This window comes from Camellia sinensis, chromosome 8 (assembly GCF_055761805.1).
Source record: "Camellia sinensis isolate YWXY chromosome 8, ASM5576180v1, whole genome shotgun sequence".
Lineage (NCBI taxonomy): Eukaryota > Viridiplantae > Streptophyta > Magnoliopsida > Ericales > Theaceae > Camellia > Camellia sinensis.
The window spans coordinates 156,084,437-156,105,120 of record NC_138968.1 but is presented as its reverse complement, the minus strand read 5'-3'; the positions used below and the strand labels follow the sequence as shown (position 1 = coordinate 156,105,120).

Sequence of the window (20,684 nt, the reverse complement as noted above, 5' to 3'; positions counted from 1 at the left end):
TCTTGAGTTCTGGAAGGTCGGGTACGCAAATTCGATTTCAAAATTTTAGCATCCCCTTGCTTATCGTGAAGTTAGGATCGGGCGTGTTTCCTTGCTCCTCATACTTTTTCTTCAAAAGTTTATCTTCACATTGGCGGGCTCTAATTTCTTCAATCAACTCTGGTTCCACGATTATGTTGGTGAGTAACCCATAGATCTTGCGGGGAACGAGGGTACATGCCAAACTTTTGGTCGTTTTTCGACTTAATGCGTCTGCTACTACGTAAGCTTTGCCGGGATGATGATGGATCTCTATGTCGTAGTCCTTCATAAATTCTAGCCATCATCGTTGCCTCATATTCAATTCCTTCTGTGTAAACAGATATTTGAGACTCTTGTGATCAGTGTGGACCTCGCAGGCTTCTCCGTAGAGATAATGATGCCAGATTTTGAGGGCAAAGATCACCACAGCCAATTCTAGATCATGAGTTGGATAGTTCCTTTCGTGAGTCTTTAGTTGGCGGGAGGCATAAGCAATGACCTTCCCATTTTGCATAAAAACGCAACCCAAACCATTGTATGAGGCATCGCTATAAAATACAAACCCTTCTGCTTTAGCGGGGAGTGCTAGTATTGGAGCTGTCACGAGTCTGTTCTTCAATTCTTGGAAGCAACGTTCCTGCTTGTCCGTCCATTCAAAGGGTGTGTTCTTCTGAGTTAGCTGGGTCAAGGGTGAAGCTATCTTCGAGAAATCTTGCACAAAGTGCCGGTAATAGCCGGCTAGGCCCAAGAAGCTTCGAATCTCTGATACGTTAGTAGGTCGTGGCTAATCCACGATTACTACAACCTTTTGGGGATCAACTGAGATGCCATCTTTGTTAATGATGTGACCGAGGAAGTGTACACTAGTGATCCAGAATTCGCATTTCTTCAACTTGACATAAAGTTTGTGATCACGTAATGTCTGTAGAACTCTTCGCAAGTGGTGTCCATGATCTTCTGGCGATTTAGAGTATATAAGAATGTTATCAATGAAGACAATGACGAACTCGTCAAGATAGGGTTTGAATACTCGATTCATGAGGTCTATAAAGGCTGTTGGAGCATTGGTGACGCCAAATGGCATGACGAGGAACTCGTAGTGCCCGTAACGGGTTCTGAAGATAGTCTTTTCGATGCTTTCCATTTTGAATTTTAGTTGATGATAACCAGAACGCCAGTCAATTTTTGAGAATACTTGGGCGCCCTGCAGTTGATCAAACAAGTCGTCAATTCGCGGCAGAGAGTACTGATTTTTGATGGTGACTTTATTTAGCTCTCGATAGTCGATGTATAACCTCATTGTACCATCTTTTTTCTTTAAGAACAATACCGGAGCTCCCCATAGTGAGGTACTTGGTCGGATGAAGCATTTGTTCAGTAGTTTGAGTTTTTATTCTTTCAATTCTGCCATGGACATGCGGTAAAGGGTCTTTGAGATTGGTTGTGTACTTGGTTAGGTTTCAATGGTGAACTCGATTTCTCAATCAACTAGGGTGCCAGGCAGGTCTTCAGGAAAAACATTCGGAAATTCTCGAACCACGGGGATTGCATCGAGTGTGGGGGTCTCTTGTTGAGTATCAATCACATAACAGATACAACCACAACAACCCTTTCTTAGCAGTCGTTGAGCTGTCATGAAGGATATAATACATGGAGGGGGAGAGGCTCCAGTTCCTTCGAAGACAAGCTCGAGTTGGTTTGGCGGCCTGAGGAATACCTTTTTGGCTTTACAATCGATAGAGGCACAGTTGGCAGCTAACCAATCCATTCCTAAGATTACATCAAAGGTACCAATGCAAAGGGGTATCAAGTCTACGTGTAAGGTTTCACCTTTTAAGGATACAGTACAAGATTTGTATACATCAATACTAAGGGTGGAATTTCCAGAAGGAAAAGACACGGATAGTACATGTCCTAAGGGTTCAGGTGTTGATGCCAACTTGGTAGCAAAATGTGGTGTAACAAAAGAATGAGTTGAACCAGAGTCAAAGAGGACATGGGCTAAGTGACCACAAACAGAAAGTGTACCTGACACAACATTTTCAGTAATTTCTGGGTCTCCAGGCACCAGGGCAAAAGCTCTTCCTTGGCGTTTCTGGTCCTTCCTCACTCCTCCAAATATCGCGAGTTTTTGAACTGTTGCAGAGGGGCTAGTTGTAGGATTGGTAAGCTTTGGACAATCTCTCAGCAAGTGGCCAACTTGGCCACATCTAAAGCATGCTCCCGTATGTTGACGGCATTGTCCCCAATGGGTCCTTCCACAAGTAGTGCAAGCTGGAATGATGCCACCTCTGGGATTTGCAGGACCTTGATTGCTTGAACTGGTTGTGCCCATATTTACTCTCTTGGAAGGTGCAACACCGGGTCTTCTGTTATCTCTTTCCCAAAATCGCTTCCTCTGGCTTAGTTCCCCAGAACGTAGGGCCTTAATCCCTTTTTCTGCAATGTATGCTCGATCTACCACCGCCGCATAGGTTGGTAGCTTCAAAACCTTTAGCTTGTCCTTAATTTCAAGATCCAATCCTGTTTCGAATTTTCTAGCTTTTTGAGCTTCGGTGGGAATGACATATGTCGCGAACCGGGCCAGTTGTGTGAACTTACTTTCATATTCTGCCACTGTCATGGTTCCTTGCCTTAGATGTATGAATTCTGATGCTTTTTGTTCCTGTAGTGAATCTGGAAAGTACTTTTCATAGAATACTTCTAAAAATCTCGTCCAAGTCACAATATCTTCCTTCTCCAGGGTAAGAAGTCACCATTCTTGTGCATCGTCTTTGAAGGTGAAGGTGGCAAAAGTCACCTTCTAGCTTTCTGTGCAAGGTAGCACGCGAAAGATTTTCTCTATGTCCCTGACCCAAGCCTCCACTACTAGTGGGTTTGGACTGTCGATAAACGTGGTGGGTTTCAGATCCTGCAATTGTTTAATCGTAGTCGGTTCTTCTCGTCTCTCTAATGTCCCATTGATTATGCTGGTTTGCAAGGCCTGCAAAAAGTTGGTGACTGCTCTTTCCATGATTTGTTCCATTGGGATGGTACCGCTGACTGATGATCCGGTTTCATTTCCTTCGTTTGCCATTATTACAAGGTAAAATGATATAAGCGTGACATCATATTGATACAATTTTGATACAACGTCATATATAACATATTAGTTTTATTATCACCACAATCATATATAACGTATTAGTTTTGCTATTACATTAATATCACCACATTCATATATAACATATTAGTTTTACCATCATGTTAATATTACCACATTAATACCATATATATATATACATCATTGTTACCATACATAGGGCGTTAGTCTGGCGGTCACACAATAATGTCTAATCCTACTGATACAAAATATAAGGATTAGACTAATCATGGTCAGCTCTCAAAAAGGGTCTTCTGGTCAGACGTCTAGAATAGACCGTTAGGCCACCAAGAGAACTGGCTTTGGAAAAATGGCCCATGAAATAACCCCGGAAACTCACTCTGCATGATGGACTCAAACTTCCACCCACTGAGCTCTACTCCGAAGCAGCTCCATACTACCTGGACTATGTAAACAGGAGTACCGTGATCATAACCCCAAAATTCCCGTCCAGTAATCTATATCGGTGTCTCCAAGTATGATACACTATCGGTAAAGTCCACAGCTGGGGTATAGGCAATGTGCTGTGGAGGAGGTGTCATAGTGCGAAGGTGGCTACTAGGGTATGCGGGTCCCTTCCTCTCTACAAAGCCTACGGATAGAGGTGCGACCAGAAAATGTGGCAGTTCTAGGTCCGGAGCAAGACCAACAACGTGGGTCGGTCTTATGTACCTTTCACGAGTGCTGCCTCAGCTAAGTCTCCAGAATAAGAAATCCTCATCAGGGTCAGCCTGCAAATAAACGGGTTTTCCCATGAGATGGTCAAGTGTTGGATGGGCTTGCCTGACAAGACTCTCTGAGTCACCCCAGCCCTCTAATTGGTTCGGGAGGAGATGAGCTTCTAGGGGCTCGTACCAGAATAACTCCAATAGGTTTGCCATTTCCCACAACACAAGAAAACTTAGTCTAGACATATATATAACATGGTTTATTTGCGTTAGACATACCACATAATACCAAATAATGCAAGTTTAATATATATATATATATATATATATATATTTATTTATTTATTTTTATTTTTTATTTTTATTATTATTTTTTTTATTTTTTATTATTATTATTATTATTATTATTATTATTTTAAATTTCAATTTAAATAATCTGAATTGCAAATAATGTGAAAATTATACAGAAAAAATTTTTAAAAAAACTTATACTATATATATTTTTATTTATTTATTTATTTATATTTCTTTTTTTAAAAAAAAAATCATTGCTCTGATACCACTTTTGTCACAACCCAAACCCGGTACCCAAAAACTCGGCGTCATAACAAGATAAAAATGAAATAATTTAAATAATTTTGTAGTTGTAGCGCAAGCGGAAAAATTAAATAAATTAAAATAAAATAATTGGGTACCAAATGCTTATTTAAAAGGAAACAAATATAGTTACTTGAGCTTTATTGTATTACAAGAGTCCGAAAGGAAAAAAAAAAAAAAAAACAAATAGAAATCAAAAAGGAAATAAAACAACACAACGATTCATTTCCCATCTTGATCCTGCTAAACCTCGTCATCTGAAAGGGGTAACAGCTACAACCACATAGCAGAGTAAGAAATATTATACTGTGAGTATTAGGATACAAAATAGCCATAGATAGTTATTTAAACTAAAACATTAACATAATTTGAGTTAAATACGCAGATTATTTAACTGAATAAATAAACAACTATAACCACGGTACAGAAGAGAACAGAACAGGGGTCACTAGAGTGACAATCAGAACAGGGGTCAATGGATCCATGACAAACAGGGGACCACAAAGTGGTCAAACAAGGACCAATGGTTATTTAAGTCCCCCAAGGCGTGGGACTCCCGTAGTGGTACTTACACAATATAATTGTTTATAAGGTTATAGTCAAATATTCTTTAAAATATACACAAACATATCCATGAGTTTTCTTTTAACCAAATAGGGTTCAGAAATTAAACCATATAACTGAAATATTTATATAGTTTATAATAATTTATAAACATAACTTGTATAAAATAAATTATGGTGAATCAAAACATACGTAGACTATATTATGAAAACTCAAGACATATTTAAAACATATTATACTAGCTCAAGGTATAATATAATTCACCTTAACTTAATTTTTTATTCTTCCTTTCCTCCACTCAAAGATCCTCACCCCTGCCGTCCTCTCATCTTTTCTACTTTCTATTTCTTTTTTCAGTTGCCTTAAACATGCCAATCTTCCCTATTTATAGGGAAGTAATCCGTGGGTAACAAGTTACGGAAGGGTCCGTGTATTTGACGCGTGTAAATCTTGGCTGATCACCCTGATTCACCCTTATCTATTTATTTATTAACTTGTTGATTTTATCTCTTACTTTGACCATTGACTATTCTACTCTCTTAGGACTTAGGACTTAGGGTTGGTTTGGGGTGTCCTAAAAAAGTGCACTTTTTGTCTTTTTACGAAAAGATGTGCAGAAAAGTAGAGAGGTGATGTGATGAAAAAAAGATAAAAAGATGGATTATATAGTTCATGCCAAACCAACCCTTACTTTGACCATTAATCTCTTAAGACTTACTTTGACCAATTTACTATTCTAAAAGTTATTACCTTCGTTGGTAATCCATGATGACTCCTAAAATTATATATGACCATAAGTTAGGTTCACGTCTAAAAACCTCACTACCCAACTATAAACATCACTTACCACTTACTAAAATATTTAATTTGTGGTGTTTCACAATGTATTTCCTTAGCAATTTAATTGATAAAATTTCCAATTTTCTAAATTATGCATTTATTTTTTATTATTATTATTTTATTTTTGAGTTCTATTTATTGTAATATTAAATTTAAAATATTCAGGTGTCACATTTTTTTCTCTTTGTGATCTGCGTAAAGGTTGTTCTGTAACTGGGACAATTTCTTTTCCAATGTGAGAAATCTCTTGTGTATCAATAGGTTCAGGAATGGCAATTTCTTGGATAATCGTGGAAGGCATAAAATCACGATTTTCCTCCAAAGAAATATTTTTGAGATTCATACTCCCACTAATGTTTTCATCCTCTAAGAACACAGCATTCCTAGTTTCAACAATTCTTGTGCTGTGAGTGGGACAATAGAATCTAAAACCCTTTGATCTCTCAGGATATCTAATGAAATAACAACTTATAGTTCTAGGGTCTAATTTCTTTATTTGTGGGTTGAAAATTTTTACTTCAGTAGGACAACCCCGTACATGTAAATAATTCAAATTAAGTTTTCTACCAACCCACAACTTATAAGGAGTTATAGGCACAACCTTACTAGAAATCCAATTAAGAACATGTACAACAATTTTTAAAGCTTCACCCCACAAGTAATCTGGCAAAGAAGAGTCGCTTATCATGCTTCTCATCATGTCCAAAAGAGTACGGTTTCGTCACTCAGCTACACCATTTTGCTCAGGTGTACCAGGCATTGTGTAGTTAGCAACAATACCATTCTCAGCCAAAAATAAAGCAAAAGCATTTGGATTTTGACCCGACTCAGTGAATCTACCATAATATTCACCACCTCTATCAGATCTTACACTTTTAATTCGTCTGCCAAGTTGATTTTCAACTTCAACTTTATAGAGTTTGAACATATCCGGTGCTTCTGATTTTTTATGAATAAGATACACATAAGTATACCTAGAAAAGTCATCAATAAAAGTAATAAAATATTTATGTCCAGAAATAGTTGGAACAGTAAAGGGACTACATATATCAGTATGAATTGCGTCTAATAATTCAGTAGTCCTAGTAGCATCCTTTTTCTTTGTCTTTGTGTATTTTTCTTTAATGCAATTCACATAAGTACTAAAATCAGAAAAATCAAGTGAACTTAAAATTCCGTCTTTAATAAGACGTTCCATCATTTCTCTTGATATGTGGCCCAAGCTCTTATGCCACAACATGGATGAATTTTCATTCATTCGCTTTCTCTTTTTATTTACCAAGTCGTTTACATTAAAGGATAAAAGAGATTGTGCATAAGTGGAATCTAAATTCAATAAATAAAAATTATCATATAAAGTACTAGAACCAATCATATGAGAATTGTGGAATAAAGAGACTCTATTATTTCCAAACTTAAATTCATAACCACATGAATCAAGTTGTGAAACAGAAATTAGGTTTCTAGTAAAAACAGGAACATAAACTGTGTTTACTAAATCTAAAATAAAACCAGAGTCTAAAATTAGACGGAGGGTGCCAATAGCCTCAGCGTCCACTTCTATTCCATTCCCAATCGTAATGGTTCGTTCTCCTTTATATAGTTTCCGACTTGTAAGGTATATGGAATTTGTTATGTGAATACTTGCACCAGTGTCAATCCACCAAGAATTTGGTGAAACATCTACCAAAAAGGGATTCATAAGACACAAAGTATTGAGTGTTACCTTTCTTGTCTAACCAACTTTTAAAACCTAGACAGTCTTTTCTTATGTGACCTTTCTTTTGACAAAAATGGCATCGAATCTTATTTTCTTCATTAACCTTGTGAGTTTCATCATTTACATTCTTCTTCTTCTTACTTTTGCCTTTCTTGAAAATCTTTTTGGTTGGACCTAAGGTGGTAAGGTGAGCCATATCAGGCTTTTCAACTTTAAGCCTCTCTTCTTCTTGAACACACATGGCAATTAACTCACTCATCTTCCACTTATCTTTCTGCGTATTATAATTGATCTTAAAAGGACCAAATTGCGCAGGAAGAGAAGTCATAATGAAATGAACAAGAAAACCTTCAGAAATTTTTATGTCCATTCCCTTTAATTGAGAGGCCATGTTATTCATTTTTAAGATATGTTCACGAACACCACTCAAACCATCATATTTCATTGTCATCATTTTAATCATGAGAGTACTAGCAAGGGATTTGGAAGTTCCAATGAATTGTTCTTCAATAGATTTCATATAGCTCACTACACTTTCAGAAACAGGGATTGCTCCTTGAATTGCAGGCATAATTGAGCCTTTCATAATCATTAGACTTAAGCGATTAGAGCGTTCCCATTTTTCATATAAAGCCATGTGTTCCTTAGAACTTGTATCATTAGGCTTTGTAGGAATTGGCTCTCTTAATGCATAGTCTAAATCTATAATTCCCAAAACAATTCCAAATTGTTCCTTCTATTTCTTAAAATTAGTTCCACTCAAAGCTTCAATACCAAACAAGTAACTATTAATTGCAGTAGGATTCAATGCTGCAAACACATAATATCCATTACATAATATAATCAAGAAAACTACTTTTCACATGTCATAAAAATAACACTACAAGTTAAATATATCTAACTATAAAACATACTTAGTTAGATACGAAATCAAGTTATCCTTCCATTGGGCCGAAAAACAATATATTTTAACAATTAATAAAAGTAAATGAGATGACTAATAAAAATAAATAACATAAAATAAAATAAAATAATCATTAAGACTGTAACGAATTTATCACCGTTGGGCAGAAAAACTCAATGTCTCTTATTTTATTTTATTAACTAAAGCACGTGGGAAGTTTATCACCGTTGGGTAGAAAAACTTATTGCTATATTTATTATACTAATCATCTCGATTGTTCAAACATACATAATGTTGAACCTCCGTTGGGCTGATCAACAATGTTTCAACTCATAAGGTGTGTAACAAAACATTATAAGTGCATAAAATATTATCTTAATTACCACTTGTTCAATAATTTTTAATTTTTATTTTAATATCAATAGAATAAAAGATTGGTCAAAAATAAAAATAAAATTGAGCAAGTGTAAATCAAGGTTTTGCACTTGTTACACAAAACATCATCATAAAATGAAATTCATACTTATACGTTTTCATGCATCAAAATTGAGAATCATGCTCTGATACCAATTGATAGAAAACTTTGCGGATCATAAACTAAAACCATCAAGGATTTAGTTCTATACATGAAAACTATATGAATTTCTACTATATAAAATAAGTGAATACATACCTTGATCCATGATAGTATGAATCCTCTTGTAAGAAAGAGAAATCTTGAATGGAAGACCTTGATCTTTAAGTTCTTTACTTGTTTAAGATCTTCAAACCACTTCTCTCTCTCGGCGATGAGAGCCTTCTTGTCGTGACAACTTGAGTTTTGTGATAGAGAGTGTGGTTTGGGACCTTACACTATTTATACTAATATTCTTCTCATCAAAGAATCCATTCATTCAATAAACTTCATTAAATAGATTAATGTATCTTATACATTCATAATAGATACATAATGTCTCTAAGATTCATTCATAATGAATCTATCACATTTAATGCATTGACATTATCTCCATTAGTCTTCTATACATTATGTATATAGAGGTGTATTCATAAATGATTAGTCACCATCTAATTGATGTACATGTATTTTACTTAATGAGATGAATCTAGTATAATCATACATAAGCCTTATTAAATCATATTTAGGAAAAATTCTTACAACAACAACTATTGCCACCCACCATTTCAAACAATGATTTTGGCTTTGAACATTTCTGATCATTTTTTTAAAAAAAATAATGCAAAGACATCGGGTAGTTTGATTGATCACCCAACGAAAATTTAATTATTTCATTCATAAAAACTAATCCAAAGACATCGGGTAGTTTGATTGATCACCCAACGAAAATTTAATTATTTCATTCATAATTTTTTTTTTTTTTTTTTCTATCATGCGAAGAGATTAACATAAAACAACCAATTATTTTGACTTTTTTTTTCTTCTCATTTTGCCAAATTAAAAGACAATATCGCACAATAAAAAAACTACAAGCCTGGGAAAAGTATTGTTGAAGATTGTTGTATTTTGTTACAAAAAGTAAATAGAAAAGAGAATTTTTGATTTTTTTGTATAATTTATTAACTTTTTAATTTTTTTAATAATTTTTTGACTTTTAAACTAAACAGTGATATTTTTCACTTATTCAATCACAAATGACCATCTGTTCAAAAATAAATAAATAAATAAAAATTCACATATAACCATCAATTCTTTAAAAATAAATTGTTAGTTGATAATGCTTTAATACATGAAATTCATGTAAAAAATGTGATGGCATGTTCACGCTAAGTACATTAAAGCCTATTTTGAAAAGTGGGTCAAAAGTCACTTCTCAGCTTTTAACCGACTTCTCTCTCTCACAAAAAAATCAAAAAAAATCAAAAAATAATTTTTAATTATCTTCTCAAAATACCCCTAAATATAAAAAATTAAAATTTTGATATTGAAATATGTTAGCCAACAAAGTAGCAATGAATTACCACTAATAATAATAATAATACAAGTATGAAAAGATCGTATCATACCCACAAAATCATTCTCACATTAAGTTTTGTATCATAGTGGAACGATTTCGGATCTAATACATTACAAAACAACCTTTGATATAACATAAACAGAAATATAGAACAGAATAGATCATACTTGGCAAGACGACCTTGGGTCTAATCCATTACAGCTATATTATGGCAATTAGGTCATCACATAACAGATATTTTAACTTATCAGATATTCGGAATGACGTGGGTCTATCTTGTCAAATATACAAAACGACCTTGGGTCAATTTTTGATATACAGAATGATGTTGGGTCCATCATATACATTCATATCTCATCATATATATTGAAATTTTTATTAAATGTTTTATATGGGTATAAGATCTATATGGGATCCATATTGTGTAAATCTCACCCCCATATGAGATATTTAGTAAAAATTTTGATAGAATTTTTAAGATTTCTAACATTGCTCAGTATAATATTTGTGCATCTACTAATCTCGAACAAATTGAATATTAATAAAATGTGACATATATTCCTCAAAATAAACATATAAAGTAATAAAAAAACATATGATGAAAAAATAAATAATCCTAACATTATTGAATTGAATTTTATTTGAACAGACCACTCATGCCTCAATCCCCAACCAATCCATTTACGGAACAAATCCCAAAGTTTGATTCAGGAACTCTAACCTAATGCCATCCCAGAGACAGTGATAGCTTAGTAGTTAAGAACTCCTTTACCAAACACCACGTTTGGTACCATCCTATTTATTATTATTAAGATTAGATAAATAATTTAATTTTGTTGTATTTCCTAAAAACAAATACATATAGAAATAATTTAATTACTCATCTGATTCTGTGTGCAAAGTGAATTCAAAATTTCTCTCCGGCTTTATTACTGAATTACCATTGAAAGAATCATGAGAGAAGAAACGGAAGAGAGCTCACTGAAACACTTGAGAAACAAATATTGCATCCCTGGAACAGGTCTCCATTAAGGAGTTGTTTGGCGTATCCTAAATAAGTGTACTTTTTATCTTTTTAAACTAAAAAATTCAGGGAGAAAATATAAATGTTTGAATTAAATTTTTGACTTTTTATAAAAAAAATGTGTAATAAAAAATTATAAAAATTGATTTGTAGAAGAAAATTAAGATTAGGAATTGTGCAGCCATAATTGTTGACTTTGGTGAATAATGTTAACTTTTTAACTTTTTGACATCTTAGCTTTTTCTGGACATGCCAAACTTGGCCTAAATATTACATTTAATCAAACAGCGAAAGAATGTTTTACGGAATTTAATAGAATAATGTTAACTTTTTAACTTTTTGACATCTTAGCTTTTTCTGGACATGCCAAACTTGGCCTAAATATTACATTTAATCAAACAGCGAAAGAATGTTTTACGGAATTTAATAGCATATGACGCATAAATTACCACAAGAAAACATCCACAATTTCTATTATTGTAACCAATTAGGAGTCACTCTTCTATGAATGTAATAATCAACCACAAAAACTGATTACAGACTGACTAACTTGGCACAAACTGACTCCATCACAAATATTGTAAATTCCTCGGGGCTGAATAACAATTAGAAGAATAATACAGCAGAACTAAATACTACAGCATAAGACAGGTCTTGTGACACCAAAACTAAATTTGTAATAGTGTAGACCATAAGCCATGGGCTCTGACAAATTTCGACTTTCCAACAGTGTCACAAAAGATAAACAAATTATCATTCTTAACTGCATATGTTTAACTGGGATGAATTACAGACAACCATTTTATGAGTTTTAACAGTCAATGTTGATTAAATGTAAGCTAATCTACTGCACAAAGATGAGACACACAAAACTTTTTTGGCTCAATAGAGAAGTATTACACATTGGAGCTCTCAGCTGAAAATCAGCAACTCCTGGCGAGCACCAGAAAACATTTGAGTGACAACAATGACCTCGATACAAGGTATGATGCAGCACATTAAACCCTACGGAGCAAAGAAAACCTAAAAGAAGTGAAACACATGGCTTTCGCATCAAATGCTTCCAAAGAACTGTTCCAAGGATGGAGAGCTGAAAACATTAGCAGCAGTTCGCTCAGGTTTGATGGGAGAAATGTGGAGTTGATATTTGATGAATCGCTGCAACCAATTTATAAATTTAAAAAAAAAAAAAAAAAAAAAAACAAAACAAAAAAAAGAGTGGGAGAAAAAGTCAGCAACTGGCATGATGATTTATAACAAAATCAGATTTGGTTACATTGAATAATCCTTTAAAAATAATTAGCAATACAAAATGTGCAACGTCAATGTCATATCTTCCACAGCCCATGTGGCGTAACTAGCATTCTAACATATCAAATCTTGATGATAACATAAGATGCACAGTTTTGATACAAACAGGGATATCATCAAATATAGTATACCATCAAGCATCAACTATCTTTAGCAGTTTCTAAGAAATGAAAATATAATTCATTTTGCCTCTGCATAAAAGAGGAGCTCTCCATGGCAAGAATGCAATGCCATTTTTTTAAGGTAGCTTGTACAGAAATGAAAATTTAACTAGAGAGCTTTTTGTTTGAACACTTTAAAGCATGCCAGGAATTTGAAACCAGAGGTGAAATATTGCAAACTCAAAATGTACGAGTAGGAAATTAGACTTCATAGAGTATCCATTAAAAACACATCCAAACATTGTAATTCAAAGTCAATCAAACATTCTCCTCTCTTTTTCCTTTCCTTGTGGCTATGGGGTTCTCTCTAGTACTAATCATTGTAATGATATGATCTGTTAACATGACGCTGATATTAACTACAAAATTAGAAGGTTTTTGACACGTTTTCTCCTTAATGGTCGTTAACATACCTTGTTAAATGCATTGTTAGGTAGTTATATTTTCTGCCCTTTCTTCATCTTATTAAGTAGGTAGGTTGAACCTATAATTCATAATGCAATAGACAATTTGATAACTATGTGAATCAAGAATTTGAAGTTTACCGCCAGCTGATAAACGATTTCAGGATTTGAGTCAATATGCCAATCTGGCTCTAGTTGCCGAACGAAAGATGTCCGGCCATTCTCTATGCTACAAAAGAGAACCTGTAGGTGCATTGCATATGGGATAAGAAAATGGATGACAAAAATATGAAAGTAAAAAAAAAAAGAAAGAAAGACGTAAAAAAAAGTTGCAAAGGCATACGAGGAGAAGAATGCATCAATTAAATTAAAGATTAAGGTCGATGTATCTTAATATTACAAGTAAACCATATGTGATTAGCTAAGACCTTAACTCCATCAATACTCCTTCCTAGTTTCTTACAACTCTGGCTATAGAAGAGTACATATATCCTTTTCTGTATGAGAAGAAAATTTCAAGAGCCAAAAAACAAAGCAAAGATAAAAATTGTGTATCATCAACAATTTTTTTCTTTGATGAGTAATCATTAAAAAATTATAATTTTTGACATGCCACTTGATAATTTCAATGGCAAATCATGGGAAACCAATCTCAACAAAAACACATTTCCAGCTATTTAATGGAAAGAAAAATGTCAATTGTAATATTTTGAATACTGCCAGTAAGCTTACACTAATTACCTTGTCTTTGACCAAGCCACCAGATGTGAAGACCCCAGCATCTTCTAAAGCTGTGAGAACCTTTTTCTGCATAAAATTATTTATCTATGAATAACAAGGATACTATATTCTATTTATTGCAATTGACAAATATGGACCAATTGCGAAACCTAATAAATCACTGGTGCAAAAAGAAAGCTATGGCAACCTGCTAATGGTTTTAGTCTGCAAAAGAAACTCAGAAATCACAAAATTGGCAATGCTAGAGGAAGTCAATAATTATATACACTGCTGACTAGAAGTACTTATCAATTAACAAGCACCCATAGATATACGTATACATACCCACAAATGCAATTGCATATTTGTTGTCTAGTCATAAATATGTCCAACCTTGTCCTTACGATGATTTGCAATGAACATCAAATGGTACCAGTGAGGTCATGTTCAAGAGACATGACTATGGAGCAAAAAGACCATTAAACAGAAGTTTTTACATTGCATGAACTAGCAATAACAAGATCAAATGTTCTTGTATATTCCAATAACTTCCAATCCTTTCCTTCATATTCTCATTCGAATTTTAATTGAATTAAGATCTACTCAGAATCACTTTTGCAAGAGAGAGAGAGAGAACTGACATCGAGAAAATGTTTGTGGAGTGCATTTCTGAAAACTATTATTGCAAAATTTCATAGAAACAGCCTGTTAAAACTACTTAAAAATTAAAGCAGTGTTCTGTGTATTGAAGAACTTGCGCCAAACAAAATGACCTGAAAAGAAACAGTGTTCAAATACATCGTTTTCAAAAAATAAAAATAAAAATGTAAATAGTTAAATTGAAACCACAACGAACAACTTTTTGACAAAAGGGGGGTTAAAGTCACACCAGTAGTGGTATGCAACACAATTATAACATATCATGATTGACAGTCAAATAGTTAGAATATATGCAATTGGCCTGTATAAATTTTTTCTTGTGTGTTTTAGTTCAACAATGGAATCATATAATTAGGCTGTACTATATAGATGCCTACACAATTATTACATGTCATGATTGATGGTTAAATAGTTAGAATATATGCAATTGACCTGTATAAATTTTTTTCTTGAGTGTGGTTATTTTTAGTTCAACAATGGAATCATACCCTAGAGGCCTGCAGTTGAAAACCATACAAATAGAGAAATGCTATCAATTCCATAAGTATTCAGTCACGTTTCACATATATTCGCAAAAAAGAACTGTACGGATTTTGTGTTTTTTGTTTTGGGTGGGTATGAACAGATTTTGTTGATCCATCAATTTTAAGCATTTCATCTCATAATCACTTCCCCAACAAAAAGTAAATCAATAAGAAAACTTTAAGGTGCCAATAAGTAACTATGAAGTCAGCCTAACAAAATTTAGCATGCAGAGGAAAACAAATTATACTATTGATTAATAGTAAAAAAAAAATTAAAAAAAAAAAAAGCAGAAAGGTTTACACTCACTTCACTTTCATCATCCAGAACTCTTTCCATGAGATAAAGATCACAGAATTTTGTAATCTCCAGCAGTACTTCCAGCACAGAGGATCTCACAGTCGCTTGTTTCTGCTCAGAGCAAGGTAACCACAATGTCAATCATTTTCTAATTCAGGCACAAAATTTAATAGACAGAGAATGTCACCACCTGAAGCTCCTCTGGACTAGTTTCCTCAAGAACCACACCAAGTAACCGGCATGTTACCTGGAAAGGAAAACAATGAAAGCATTAGAATCATAAATTGAGTTAAAAGATACAAAGGATATTCTATCTTCCAAGTTCCTAAATGCAACTCAGATAAATGCAACCAAATCCATGCATAGGTTGTACAATATAAGTGTATCTTCAATAATTACATCACCATTAGTATTTTTTGTTGTTACTATTATTGTTGGTGGCGGTGGCAGAGGCTCTATTATTGTTGTCCTCAAGGAGGTTGAAAATGCATTAAATTTAGTATTGGGTACACTACCCGTGAAATAAAATAGCCAAACACAAATCAAATAACTTCAAGACGTGAGGATGACAACAAAATTATCCATCAAACTGTAAAAGATCCAATCCAAGGGGTAAATTAAATTACAAAAACTACGACAATCTCATAGTGAGGTATTAGTTGACAAGGAAAAAGGGTGTACTTAATATTTTCTAGAGAAAAATTAACGTGTCTAGTTAAAGATGCAACGTAATGAAAAGCATAAATCAAGAGAGGGTCAAGTATATCAAAAAGGAAATCATGAGAAAAATCAAAGATTAAAAAAGATAGAACCAAAGATTAAAGTAAAATAAAGAATGCCAAAGAACAAATCATGGAAAAGATTAAAATGATTCCCATGTGGTATCAGAAGACCTAGGGTGTGTTTGGTTTGTGTTTGTAGAGTAATTTTTGAGATAAAAAGTACGAAAATTTGTTTGATTTGCCTTTTTTTCAGAAATGGTTTTGGAAAATTGTTTTGGGGAGAGAGTTTTAAAAATAGTGATTGATTTGATGTGTATGAGAGAGAGTGAGTGATTTTGAAAAGTAGGTAACCAAACAAAATTTTGAGATTTTTTTTGAAAAAATTTGTTTGGTTTGATTACTCTTAAAAATTTGTTTGTAGAGAATTTTTTCCAATTTTTTTTTTGAAAAACAAACCAAACAAGGCCCTATTCTTCATTCTGCTGAGCTTCCCAAATTCTACTTGGCAAGAAAGTTCATTTCAAAGACCCCATTGGTGAACCAAAAATGTCCATCAAAATTCTAACATCATTGGAAAATAATCAATTTAGAATAATTGAGTTCTACGATTAAAAGTTTGACTTGCAAAATCTGTCAGGAGCATGCACCAGCCAAGAAAATTAAAATCATCTAATTTCTTAAAAAAGAAACATGCTCAAATTGACGAGAGAAGGATAAAACTTCCACTCACAACAGGAACCGGTTCTATCAAAAAATGACAGGCAATAGAAGTATAAAACAACATCATCTATAAACGAGCGACCTCTACTAAATAAGAAAAATACAAGAAAAACTAAACAAATTACCTTCCTTCCTTCACTCAGCTTCTGTCTAACTATTTGTCCTAAAGTTGGCTGCAGGCAGTAACAAAAAAATTAATTACAAATCAAATTAGTATGAAGCAACGTATAATCCAAAAACAGATAGAAAAAAGATTTAGTTGCCTTTATGGGCTGGAAGAACTCATCAATAACATTTTGTGCTCTTGAATCTTCTGAAGACAAGTCTCCGGAAAATGTCAAATTTGCATTTGAATGAGTACTGACGACACCAGAACTACTAGGAGTAGTAGCTTGCCGTTTAGGCTGTCTTCTTTGAGCCCCACTAGTTGATCTCAATAGTCTCCATGTAAAAAGTATGGCAATGGCAAGCCCTGCTAAAGCCCCAATAGACTGTGTATCCTGCAAATAATTACAAAGTAAAAACCATCATACTAGAGCAAATGCAGATTATCCAGAATATTTTTTTTTGATAAATAAATAATTTTATTGAAGGAGCATCAAGATGATGCAACAAAAACAAGACTACAAAAGTAATTACCAACTCCTTACCAACCCAACAAAACTTTGTAATGCTATAGCTTGTAGATACTACATTGTCTCATTAAAGAAAAAAATAATTAGAACTTCGGTGTTATTTTCCTCACCCACCCCCCCAGGGGTGCTATTTAAAGTGCTAAAGTCAACACAAGAATCTACTAGTAACTGGCTCTCCTTATGGGGCGTATCTTTAGAAATAGACACACTACAAAAGATTTAGTGCCACAATTGGCTGACCAATGTGCCCAGCTACGAAGCACGAACATGCGAACACATAAATTTTTATAAATTGCAAGACACGATTGGAGCCATGTTCAAAACATATATATTTATATTTTTATTATATGTATATTTTTAAATATTTAATATATATTTTATGTCAAATATTAATTTTATCAAATTTATCAACTTTAGGCATGCTATTTTAGTAAAAAAAATTAAAAATTTTAATTTTTTTTGAAAAAAATAGTACTCAACCTCATCGTGTCCCAACATGTCTACAGCGTGTCCAACTGTTTTCAACTGTTTTCAGTGTGTTGGACACCTGTACGCAACCTCCAGAGAGGTGTCCGTGCTTCATACGTGCCCAGTTTCCAGTATAAACACAGTACTTCAGTTTCATGTTCAATAGAGAAATTTCTGACTCTCTTCAGTAAAACATATTTGCAGGACACACCAAAGTCAAAAAAAAAAAAAACCAAAAATTGATAGACAAAGTAACTATCAATTTCTAGGATAAGGTCTAATCACGATAGCAAATGCTCTTCTTTTGCTTCTTTAAAGTCAATGTCCATGCTCTCTCAATAGCAAAAAATCTTCTAAAATGGTAAAGAAACAATACTAAAGACAACCAACAGCAATGACTTCAATAATGCAAAAACGATAAGAAATAAATTTTTAAAAATGACAGGTGTCTGTTAAACTAGACTATGCGACGAAAACAATAGTAAATTCTGACAAAAAAATACAAGTTGTCATGTAAGAGATATAGTCTGTGATTTTTCTTTGTTTCTATTTTTGACAAGTATGATGGCCTATGATTTTATCAAACTTATAATCCCAGGCATATCAGACTGGCAAAAGAGGATTCAGTAGCTGACCCTAAAGTGATCAAAGCCAGACTTCTCTTTCCTTTTGTTTATTTTTATTTCAAGTTGAATTTGACCTAAAAATCAGTAAGGACTAGCCTTCAATTCCGTCCAAATGTTTCACCAGTTTTCCTCTAGTTGTTAACAACATTCAAACGCCAATTCTTTTCTCAACTATCACTAAAACCAAATCATCAACGCTGTGCTTGTGTTTGGTTGGGGGATTTAGGAATGGATTTGGAAATGGAAAAGGTGTGTGAAAATATTGTGAAATCTCATATTTTATCTTTTTCTATTTTCATTTCCAAATCTCTTCCCAAAAACTCCCAACCAAACACAGATTCACTAGAGTACCAAAACACGCGAAAGAAATTCGATGCAATCACCACAAAAAAAAAAATAAATAAATAAATAAAAAAAAAAAAAATTAACGCCAAAGTTCCACTCAAATCCGTACCCACACTATATATATACATATATATATATATATAATTAAATATGCAAATACACAATAATACATACATACGAACATGTAAAATTCAAAGAGGACATGGAGAGAGAGAGAGAGAGAGAGAGTTAAGGAACGAACGAGATTATCGGGGGAGATCGAGAAGAGATTGGACATCTTGACAGTGAGATAGGCCCCAAATCTCTTGATCAGCTGTAACAACTCGTCTTTAGAGTAATCAGCCATGGCCGAACACAGAAATACGCCTCCGTCGGTTGCTTTGCTCGCTTCAAGAGTCGTCAAACTCTCATGTCTTCCATTGCAGACTCTAGAGAGAGAGATAGAGAGACTTGCTATTCGAGTTCTCAGATCTTGCCGTGGTTCCAACGGAGAGAGAGAGAGAGGGGGGTTCGATGAAATTTCTTTTGTATTTTCTGTTGGTCGTGTATAAAGAATTTATAGTAAATTACAAATACACCCTTTAAAATTTAATTAAAATATAAATTATTTCTATAATTTTTAAAATTATATTTTATTTTTAAAATTTTTAATTTCATAATAAATTATCCTTTTTACTAATAAATTATTAAATTAATTAATAATTTTTATTGAGATTAGAAACATATTTTAATTAATAATTTAAATAATTTTATTATTTTATAAGAGAGTAATTATAAATTTTATTTTTTTAATTAATTTTATTAAATAAAAAATTTTAATAAAAAAATATTTATAATTTTTTAAATTACAGAGACAATTTATATTTTAAATAAATAGTGCATTTATAATTCAAATCTATAAAGCAAGAAAGTGTATGCAAAATGAAATCAACGGTTTGGAAATTAATGGAATTAATACTTTGAAAGATTTGTGAGAAAATCAACGGCTTGGGAGTGATGAAATTTTTAATCTAAAAAGTCACTGTCTGATGGGAAGATCTAAGAGTAATGCTAGGGACACCAAATTTTCTGATGGGAAGATCTAAGAGTAATGCTAGGGATACCAAATTTTCTACTAAATAAATGATCAATGTCTCACTGGGGTCCGTAATTTTATGGGTCCCACACCCATGTGAGACATTTGATCATTTATTTGATAGAAAATTTGAAACCTCTAACATTTTCCATTAGATCATTTTCCAAGATCTAATGGATGGGGAGTGATTGGCAGAGCCCACGTGGCCGATATCTACAGGTTTCATTGAAAGCAATAACCAAACGAGGTAGTTTGAATGTTTGATAGATACTACAAAAATTTGTGAAAATATTTTTAAATAATTTATCTATTTTTTATTTGTTTATCAAAATAATAATAATATTTTTCAATAATACCCTTAATTTTTTTTTTTTTTTTTTTTTCATTCACTCACTCTAGCCCCCAAATTTTGAAATTTGACTTTACCACTGTTTTATTGAATTGTTTTTAGCATACCAAACGTGCTGTTTTACATTGTACGATATAATTTAATTTTTTTCGTCAACACTATCTTTCTCGAACCTTAATTTTTTTCGTCAATCCTATCTTTCTCAAACCTAAT

The 20,684-nt window shown here is 33.2% G+C and overlaps 2 protein-coding genes across 2 annotated transcripts; both read right to left on the bottom strand.

Annotated features, from left to right (window-relative positions):
* Positions 1-1,501: 1,501 nt before the first annotated feature.
* LOC145798207 (uncharacterized) lies at positions 1,502-2,644 on the bottom strand. The gene has a single exon (XM_082885700.1). It carries the CDS (start codon positions 2,642-2,644, stop codon positions 1,502-1,504), a length of 1,143 nt encoding a protein of 380 aa, XP_082741826.1.
* A 9,551-nt stretch (positions 2,645-12,195) lies between these two features.
* On the bottom strand, positions 12,196-19,976 carry LOC114260158 (peroxisome biogenesis protein 22). The gene is made up of 8 exons (XM_028200215.2): positions 19,289-19,976; positions 17,237-17,473; positions 17,099-17,146; positions 15,722-15,778; positions 15,541-15,642; positions 14,071-14,136; positions 13,471-13,572; positions 12,196-12,611 (listed from the first exon to the last, which is right to left on the bottom strand). The coding sequence occupies exons 1-8, from the start codon at positions 19,391-19,393 to the stop codon at positions 12,507-12,509; spliced, it is 822 nt and encodes a 273-aa protein (XP_028056016.1). The 5' UTR covers positions 19,394-19,976; the 3' UTR covers positions 12,196-12,506.
* Between the last annotated feature and the right edge of the window lie 708 nt (positions 19,977-20,684).